The 10,569-nt window shown below is 42.5% G+C and overlaps 1 protein-coding gene across 2 annotated transcripts in view; it reads left to right on the top strand.

Moving 5' to 3' along the window:
• The window catches only part of nlgn1 (neuroligin 1), a gene marked incomplete at both ends in the record, with an annotated part of 275,858 nt that extends 266,826 nt beyond the window's left edge, over positions 1-9,032 (top strand). For both annotated transcript variants that reach the window (XM_083887943.1, XM_083887944.1), the window contains 5 exons: positions 927-1,288; positions 1,876-2,036; positions 5,885-6,041; positions 7,598-7,675; positions 8,436-9,032. In XM_083887943.1, the coding sequence (XP_083744069.1) occupies positions 927-1,288; positions 1,876-2,036; positions 5,885-6,041; positions 7,598-7,675; positions 8,436-9,032 (1,355 nt within the window). The remainder of the gene's footprint in view (positions 1-926; positions 1,289-1,875; positions 2,037-5,884; positions 6,042-7,597; positions 7,676-8,435) is intronic.
• Positions 9,033-10,569: the final 1,537 nt, after the last annotated feature.

The following is a 10,569-nucleotide window of genomic DNA, read 5'->3' on the forward strand; positions in this document are numbered from 1 at the left end:
AGCCATTTTAAACACAGCTTTAACCTTGGGTAGATTTTGACATTATATACACATATTACACACAGTCTACACTCTTAGAAATAAAAGTGCTAAGTAGAACCATATAAGGTTCTTCAGCTTGTCCTCATAGGAGAACCCTTTTCTACCACCAAGAACCCTTTTAAAAACCTTGGAAAGGGGTATTAAAGGGTTCTCTGGATCAAAATGGTTCTTACTGGAACCATTAGTGTTACCAAGAACCCTTGAAAAACCCTTTCTTCAGGAAAGGGTTTTTCAGAAGCAAATGGTTCCAGGTAGAACCTCAGCCCTTGTAGTAGGACCCTTATGGAACCCTTATTTCTAAGAGTGTATGGTGTAGCTCAAATATGGCTTCATTACGGGAAAAGCATTTTTTGCCACTTAACGAAAGGCTCACCTCGTGAAATCTGTCAGCTTGAGCGTACACTATCTTAAGAGAATGTTCACTGCTTTACCTTCCTGATAGACAGCCTTTTCCAACAGGAAATTGAGGTTTGAGTGACCGTATATACCACTTATTCCCCAGCACCATTATTTCGTTCACAAAATCAAGGGTTTTAGCTCACAGAATACAGGAGTGGTTGGTCTACTTCTGCCTCCATCAGTAAGTTCAGCCGTGTTATTTTGTGACTTCAGCATTTCAAATTCTTCCCTAAGTAACTAAACTCTCACTTATTGAGGCACGGTAGACCAACAACTCCCATGTCCTGCATGTTAAAATTGCTGTTCTTTCCAATGGAATTTGGTTCATCGAGTGAGCAGTGATAAAGTGAAACAAACTTCAGTTTCTCACTAGATAAGACTGTCTAACACCGAGGTAAAGCGACAAACATAGTCTTAAGATGTTTCACGATGTTTTCCTGAACTCACGCTTTAAATTCCTACTTTTACCCACAATCTCTTCCCAGGCGAGTTCCTCAACTACGACATCATGCTGGGAGTGAACCAAGGCGAGGGCCTCAAGTTCGTGGAGCTGATCGTGGACAACGAAAACGGCGTCCAGGCCAACGACTTTGACTACGCCGTGTCCAGCTTTGTGGACGATCTCTATGGTTACCCCGAGGGTAAAGACATCCTCCGAGAGACCATCAAGTTCATGTACACCGACTGGGCTGACCGACACAACCCGGAGACTCGCCGGAAGACGCTGCTGGCGCTCTTCACCGATCACCAGTGGGTGGCGCCGGCCATTGCCACAGCTGACCTGCACTCCAGCTTTGGGTCGCCAACGTATTTCTACGCCTTCTACCACCACTGTCAGACGGAGCAGGTGAGTTTACCATCAGTCAAATCCTGGTCTTAACCATTTGGTGAAGGGAATGCTGTAAAGAAATATTGACTAAATCAAATAGAGTTGTCTGACTACCAAACTGGATTTCAACACATTTGCTGGTTAGTATTTGTATCAACAATACAAAACAAACAGGTATTGGCTTCCAAACTCTGTTTTTCTGATAAAAATACTGCATATTTTCTTTAATTATTGTTATTCACTACTAGACTAACGTATTATATTCTGAAGAGTCGTGACTAAATCCTCACTTTCTTTCTCTTGACATGATGTTCTCTACTTCAATGGTTTTTTTTGTGAAAAGTTTAGCTTAAAATCTCTGTAAAACACAGAGTAATGGACCAGACATGACAGAGGAAAATACTGCCTCAACCTATCTCATTTAGATTTCCTTTCAAAAGAAAAATAACACTGTGTTCTCCCCCCCAGTGTGTTTGATATCTGTGTTTGTGCGTGTCATCAAAACACCACTCTTTGACAGCTGCAGACAATAAGGGTATTTAATGTCCTGTATCTTGTCTCGTGAAATCAACACGGGGGGATTTAATTCACATTCTGCTCTTCAGGTGCCACCGTGGGCCGACGCGTCGCACGGCGACGAGATCCCGTATGTGTTCGGTCTGCCGATGATCGGACCGACCGAGCTGTTTCCCTGCAACTTCTCCAAGAACGACGTGATGCTCAGCGCCGTGGTCATGACCTACTGGACGAACTTTGCGAAGACAGGGTAAGAGGACACATTCAATGTGGCTCGTGAAACGGCCAATTTTTGTCTGTGTTTGCCGTACGCTGCCAGTCAAACTCACCATGCAGTCATGTGCTCAGGAGCTATGAAGGCTGGTTACTGTTTTTATGGAGCCAGTGTCGGTCTGTCCATCACTGTGTCACACATCATAGCCCAAGGAAATGTTCTGTGAGACTCAGGGATGGACTGATAAAAGTGTCAAAAGTAAAGGTTTCTGTGTGAGTTTGTTATTAAAATGACAGATTGACCGTTTAAATGTGAGTGGCCATGGATCGGGTCAAAGGTCAAAATCACTTTGACCTTTGTGGGAAGTTGTAAGTTAGATTTTGTGATTATTATTATTGTGATTTCAATTTGAAAACATTTATCGGTTCAGACCTTTGACTGGGTGATGATTCTAATTTTGTCATGAATAAGGATTAAAGGTGCATTATGTAATAAATCTAAATCAACTGGCTGTAAAATCCTCCTAATATGTCACAGAGACTCAGGAATAATGTTCATATAACAAACTGAACTCACCAACAACAACAGTACAGCAAAAATGTTTGCATTAAAAAATATATTTTGCAGACTGCAAATCATGTTTATGTTTTGAAATCATTGCAGTCAGTAGAGTCTCAGCTGCCGAGCAACCACGGGTTGCCAGTTACGTCCTCGGTATTTTGAATTTGAATGTAGTAACTGTTTTTGGCCACATTCTTACATATGACACCTTTAAAGTATAATGATGATATCAGTAAAAAAAAAAAAAAAAACTGCATCTCAGTGTTTTTTCCATCTCTATAGGTGAGTTGGAGTTAAAATACCTCCTGTAAGTTTTACGAACTAAACCTTAAACAATCAAAAATATGACAGGTATGACACATAATAAAATCCCAGTACAAATATAAAGCATTGGTTAATTATCAAATCCATCTGTCCAGTGATTGCCTTTACAGAGGGACATGAATAATTAGCTTCAGCGTCCTTATATAGCATCAGTCTGTAAACGATCCACCAAAGGGTCGTTCCGGTGCGCGTTCCTTCCTCGACTCACTCTTAAAGCAGCTTGCTCTGCAAGAGCGCCACGCTAATGGATAATTTCATTGTAATTGTGTTTTCTCTGGTTTCACGAGCAGGACTGGTGAATTGTGCTATAACATTTTATGGACCCTTCAGTCCGATCAGTATTCTGTGCACACACTCCACCTGCATGTCCTCAAATACAGTCTTAATTAATGGCCGTAGCCCGGAGAGCGACATTCTCGATAGGGGCAAAATTAAAATCCTCTCTGCCAGCCCCCCCTGTCTGTCTCATGTTGCCTTTCAGAATATAGTCATGATGGTAATTGTTTTTTGACAGTGTAATGGCAGGACACTGGCTTTCTCTGCTCAACCCAGTGGCCCTGAGGGGGAACAGAAAGACTCTAATGATCCACATATATAACCCCAAATTGACGTGGATTGCCCGGGTACCTGGGAGATTTATGCTGCCAATTTGAATGGTTAAGAGTGTTCCTGATGAGGTCTGCCTGGCTCCGTGCACCACGTTCAGACAATGGGGCGCTCAGTAGGGTCTGAATGGGCTTACATGCCTCACACGGCTGCCTCTGTTCTGTCGAGATTAAATGTAAGTGGATCTATTTAAGCTGAAGATGCTCTGTAAGCCCCTCTGAATATATCAACACCGGGTTCACGCAGGGTTTCCCTGCATTGACACATTGGTGTGTTATAGTTTCAATGTAATGTTAATGGAAAAAGTAGATGGTATAGTGATTAAAATAGAGGCTGTAGTTTCTGAGCAGGGGTGACCAAACTTTTTTACTTGAAGGGGCAAAATTGAAACTTGGTAATGGCTCAGAAGGTAGGTAGGTAGATAGTAGGGGTGGGAATCTCAGGGTACGTGATTCATGGACCTCGGTACCTATAATATAATGCATTATTATTATTATTATTATTATTATTATTATTATTATTATTATTAATAATTATAATATCACGATACAACGATTATGTGATCATCAATATATTGTACAATCCTATGGCAATGCATCATATCTGTCTAACAAGAAGAAAACAAAAAAAGTCAGTGAAACTTTTATTTATTCACGACATAGAGAACAAAGTGCATAAAGTCTATGTATTGAACGTGTACGGAGCATCTTTTAGCGGAGCTTTCGCCACCATTATTCCACTGTAAACTCCTGATTAAATAGCGACGGCAGGAACTGTTTACTGTTGAGCGCTTTAATTTGTTGCATTTGATATTGAAATATCAATATTTTGACCAAACCTGAGCGAAACCATTACCATTACAATAAGTGATAAAAATATTGCATTAAAGTGTCAAGTTTAACGGATAAACAAAACAAATCAACAACAATTAAGGCTGCAATGAGTAAAAACCAAAAAGTTTGCAATAGAATAGTATAAAAGAATAATTGCAGATTTAATAATTGCAAGCCAGTGTGATGAATTTCTTTTAGGTGGAGTACATAAGAGAGACATAAAGCTGCGTCTCACCTTTCAGAAATGAAGAAAATCAATTTATTTAATAATAATTTTTCCTAAAAAAAATTCTTACAAATAATATACATTTTTTTAAACCATTGGGCTTTTGGCCCCACTTTGGGCAGTCCTGGTTTAGAACAGCTCATGTATTATTATTCAGCTGGAAGCTTCTTCTTCTTTTTGAGCATAAATCATAAATAATAAACGCATAAAACATGATCACGTTATATAACTCGCAAATGAGTCACCTCTTTATGTATTTATAGACGTTGAGTACATTTCCGTGCACAGTTAAGTTGTGGCTCGACGACGCGCACATTCAGCTGGACTCCTGTCCTCGTCCCACTAAACAAGGACTAGTGAGGAATGGATTTATCGGCTGAAGAGCGTCCGCCTCCTCTACACGACGTGATGATACAGCCCTTTCAGCGTGTTAGTATTAACAAGTCAAGTGCAATTCCGACTCTTTCTCCCGTTTTAACTTATAAATAAAGGTGAAATAAGGTGACTGAACATAAAAATCGATCCAAGCCTGAATTTCACCATGTATTTGTGTTTCTTCTATTGTTCTATTTGATTATGTGTGGGTTTTACTGGCTGTTAGGAGCTGTGGTGCATGTGCAGAGAGAAATGAAAAGGGAACATCGATCAAATTATCCACATTTCAGCCTAACATTTCTAAAGACCTAACTAACACAGTATTTTTTATTTTATTTTTTTTAATAATGTCATCCAAACTGTAGACGGTGATGCGTCTGAACACAACTGAACACATCGTGTGGCAACTCATGAAGTTATTTAATATCGTCAAACTCCTTATCTTCAGGAAATCAGTCACCTGTGAACACTTAAACCCTCTTTGACCTTTCAGTGATTTTATAAGTTGTGATCTCTCCGACAGTGTTTATTAAAAAAAAAGATTTGATGAAACCTTTGGGGCTGCATCTCACAGCTGTATTCCAGCGTTTTCATAATTACGCTGATTAGCCAGAGGGAGATGCAATGCTCAGGTGAAACTGATTTGTGTGTGTGTGTGAAAAGGTCAGCTCCTCTGCTCTTCAGACCTCCCTCATGTACACAACCAAAAAGATAATAATCGTGAGTTATGTAATGCGTTTCAGGCCAACTACGCCACCTACTGGGTGTGTATGTACATGTTCAAAGAAAGCGAAAAAGGTTGTTCAGCACGTCAGGATCTGCCTGGTGTGTGATGACACGACAGAAACATTACAATAATGATGTCTGATTGGCCCGGAAAGACTGAATGAGGCTCTCGAACAGTTCTTCTATCACCTCTGCTCGCTCTCTGAACCCTTCTCCCTTCTGTTTCCTCTCAGGGACCCGAACCAGCCTGTCCCTCAGGACACCAAGTTCATCCACACCAAGCCCAATCGCTTTGAAGAGGTGGCGTGGACACGTTACAACCAGAAAGACCAGCTGTACCTGCACATTGGCCTCAAGCCGCGGGTCAAAGAGCACTACCGGGCCAACAAGGTGCAGTCACATGACCAAACGGACGTTGTGTTTTTGTTTAGTGGGTATTATACGTACAAACAGAAATGGCCTATATCGGTGAGCTAAGCGCTAATACACATGTTGTGACAAACTCAAGGCCCGGGGGCCAGATGTGGCCCGCCACATCATTTTATGTGGCCCGCGAGGTCTATGCTGCTTTAAGGCGTGTGTTGACCATAAACTACATTTCCCACAATGCATGGCTATTGTGTCCACCACTAGTTTGCAGTGTATCATTGTATATACATCATGCGATGAATTAAATTGAGATTGAAACATCCACAAATGATTCTAAAATGTCCAGGAAGAGACAGATTGATGCATATGGAAGGCAGTTTCAAGAAAGATGGGAGGGCGAATACATGTTTGTGCTTCAAGGAGAAAAACCGGTATGTCTTTTCTGTTATGTGGCGGTGTCAGTGGTCAAAGAGTACAACCTACGTCTACATTTTAACACCAAACAAGGAGCCAAGTGTGCCAAAGTTAGTGTTCAAGGAAAACAATTGTCAAAGAATTAAAAGGCAAACTGCGATCGCAGCAGAATGTGTTCACAAAAGCCACAACTAAATACGATGCGGCAGTGAAAGCTAGCTTTATTGTAGCTGAAGAAATCACCCGTGCTTCAAAGTCTTTTTCTGAGGGCGCATTTACATTTATTACAGTCCTACAGTTACATCTGGCCCTTTGAGGGCAACCATTATTTCACTCACAATCTCCGCATGGGACTGAGACTGAAAAAGTTCTGATTGTATATAAACCTGTGCTGCTTCGGGAATGTGTGATGAGAAAATCGTTGACAATACATATTTTGGAAGAAGCAGAGCTCTGTTTGCTGTCTTAGAGCAATCACCTCTGGTCTGTTTGGATGTCCAACATGTCTTAGCACTGGAGTGTGTTGTAGAACTTTACTTTCAAAAGTAACTCATGAATGAATTTGCAGGGCTTTTGTAATGTAAAATAATAAAAGTTACATTACAGTTGCCTTCTAAGAACGGAGAACTTGTATTGTCCGCTGTCCACCTGTGGTGGAAACGTATCCCAAGCGCTCAAACCCCCTTTTTTCAGTCCTTTATCATGTGTCCAAATAAGCTTTGCAAATGTTTTTTTTCCTTCTGTCAGGCACAGCTCCTTCCTTGTTACGCATCATAGGACTTCTGCTCCTAATCTAGCAGAAAGTTGGAGACTTCATATTTGACGATGGTAGCATCTCCTGTGTGACATAACCTCCTACAAGATCATTAATCTCCTCCCAAGTGACAGCTCTGGCAAGATAAAAGTTTGCCTTTTGGGCCGTAGCTCCGCCAGCAGCATCCTCCTCCTCCTTCACCACTAATGCTGTGCTCGGCTTACAGGTGGTTCTTCTAATTTGAAGATAGATTTCCTTGCATTTGCAAGCTCTTGTGACCTGAGCACAACATCAACCTCCTTACAAATAGATCCTTTCTCACTTTTTTCCTGCTTTTCTATGTTTGTTTTGCTGAACTCAGACTCAAACTCTTTATAATGATTCACTTCTTATTTTCTCCTCCCCTCAGGTCAACTTGTGGTTGGAGCTGGTTCCTCATCTGCACAGCCTGAACGAGGTCACGCAGCTCATTCCCACCACCACCAAGGTTGGTAGCAGGTTGTTCTGTTGTTCTCCTCTTGCTAAATTTTGACTCAGTGCTTCACACGTGGAAGACAACATCTTTAGCTCATGAGACCACACAGAAGAAATCATTTCAAGTTCCATACATGGATACTTACTCGAGCGAAACTAGACGTTATGGGCACAGATGGAGTCCAGAACGCAAAAATAGTATGGTTTATTTGACAGGGACAGGTACAGTATAAGTAGACAGGCTTAACAAGTATCACAGTGTTTATAGCAGATTTTTCAGCATCCATCCCCAGAACGGATTTTGCCGAAGGTGAAGGGATTATAGAATTATTCCAAAGAATAATAGGGATGTAAGAAAATTAAATTGTAGTACGCAGTGTAAAAAGTTATACATAAAATTAGACATGAGGTTTCTTTTTTTGCTGTATTAACCAGGATTTAGTGAGTCTCTTGAAAGTGGTGAACACATTTCAAATGTTCAGGTAGAAGATTCCACTTAAAGCCGCTGCGGTGGATCTGACCACAGTGGCTGTGGGGTCAATTTAGAGTTTCCAATTAACAGTGAGTAATGGGGATTTTGTACCTTGCTCTGGTAGCTCTTGACCTGGTGGGGATTAAAACCTAGTCTCTCCTGCTCAGCCACGGGCTGCCCGATGAAAATCAATACAAATTTACTTCAAAAGTGTATTACATATACCAGAATGTTTTGTCCTGTTTTTCTTTCAAGGGTGACAAATCAGTAACATGCTGGCTCTTGTTCTTGCTCTCTTCAGATCCCTCCACCCGAAGTGACCAACCGCACCCCAAAGACCAAGGTTCTGGTCACCAAACGGCCGAACCCTACCCCGCTCCCCACCAAATCCCAGGACAGCCACAACCAGCCCCATCTGGTGGACCAGCGCGACTACTCCACCGAGCTGTCGGTGACCATCGCCGTGGGAGCGTCGCTGCTCTTCCTCAACATCCTGGCTTTTGCGGCGCTTTACTACAAGAAGGACAAGCGCCGACACGACGTCCACAGGCGCTGCAGCCCTCAGCGGAGTGCTGCCAACGACCTGGCCCACACTCAGGAGGAGGAGATCATGTCCCTGCAGATGAAGCAGCACTCAGACATGGACCGGGACTGCAGAGGGGTTGGCGACTCCCTGCACCCGCACGATGTGGTTCTGAGGACTGCCTGCCCGCCGGACTACACTCTTGCCATGAGGCGCTCGCCGGACGACATCCCGCTCATGACGCCAAACACCATAACCATGATCCCCAGCACCATGGGGGGGCTCACCTCGCTCCACTCGTTCAACACCTACCCCAGCAGTGGGCAGAACAACACCCTGCCCCACCCACACTCACACTCCACCACCCGGGTATAGCCCTGCGGATTCTCCCATGCAGGTTTGACTCTGACGGCTGTAGCAAAAAAAAAAAAAGCTAACGCCGCTGCCGCAACAGGGACTTAAGGCCGACATGGTGACAAACAGATCAGTCAGGAGGTTCAACGCCAGCCTGGAGTCGCCAGACACCTGTGGAATTACACTGGGATTGTACAACACCCTGTTAATACCTGAGGGAATATTGTCCAGGGATTTCTGGGAGTTTGAACCAGAGGGTGGGGGGGGAACAACAAAAACAAAAGAATAATTATGTTTTTTGTAGAAAAATAAAAGATATGAAGAAAAAAGTACAACTAAGGAGTTGAAGAAAAACAACCTCACAAGCTAAAACAAAGAGGATGATTTTTTAAATCATTATTATTATAATAATTATTATTTTTGTTCTGATATTGCAGCAAAAACAGTACAGTAAACTACTTTTTCTTTCTAGTGACAGACATGGCCTTCGGGATCTTTTGACAAACGACTGCCTGACAATATTATCTGGAAGCAGAGCAGGGCGTCAGACGCGCCTTGGAGGTGAGAAGAGCACTTGGTGATGGGAAAGAAAACATATTGTTTTCCTATGGCGATGCTCTGAGGATTACTGTGTCTGTGGGGCTCAGAATAGATGTCGCGCAGAGCTGTCCGGGCGCGTGTTAACGTCACAAAAGGAGGCCGTGTAAGATAAAGCGAAAGGAACAAAACGAAGGACCGGAAATATAGAGGAATAAAGAAACCCTGTATGCACAAGAGAATCATTTTGAGGAGAGAGAGAAAAAAATATCATAAATACTTTTCATCTGTTTATTTTTGAGGATCGGGAACAACAACTAGAACCTATTTACATATCTAGATCTGTACACTAAGCACCAAGGCAGTTCAAGCCCCCTTCTCTTTGGGGGGGGGGGGTGGGGCCACCTTTACTGCAAACCTGCCAGCAGGACTGAACCAGTGGGACACGAGGATCCACTCACTGGCTTCCTGGCAGTTCCAACTTCAACACTGAGAGCTGACGGACAAAGGATAATTGGATATTTTAGCACGATGCGCATGACAATTTATCTGCTTGATGGCTGCTCTGCTGATTATGTCATTATTAAGAATAATTTTCACCCTCTCCCTTGCATCGGAGTAATTTCACATGGATTTCCTGATGTGGATTACAGGAATAACACACACACACACACACACACACCCGTATGTGGAACCATGGGAAATGCAGCTCCGGGTTGAAGATGTTGTTTTTGGGGTGGGGTGGGGGAGTAAAGGGGCGGGGCCAGGGATATGGTAAAACTTTGTTGCTTAACATACTATAGCTTGAGTGGAGCTGGGCATATAAGGACTAGTTTTGTACTCTGTGTGTTGGTACTACTTTTTGATAGTGTTCAAATCACATTACACTGTATCAATCAGACTCATTGTACCTTCTGTTGAAATCAGTGTTATTTGCTATTGTACCTATTGGACCACTTTACCGTGTATAAGTAATTACCTGCACTGTTTATTCCATGACCCATTTTTCTTTTGTTGCTCT

This window comes from Microchirus variegatus (genome assembly GCF_963457635.1).
Source record: "Microchirus variegatus genome assembly, chromosome: 4".
Classification (NCBI taxonomy): domain Eukaryota; kingdom Metazoa; phylum Chordata; class Actinopteri; order Pleuronectiformes; family Soleidae; genus Microchirus; species Microchirus variegatus.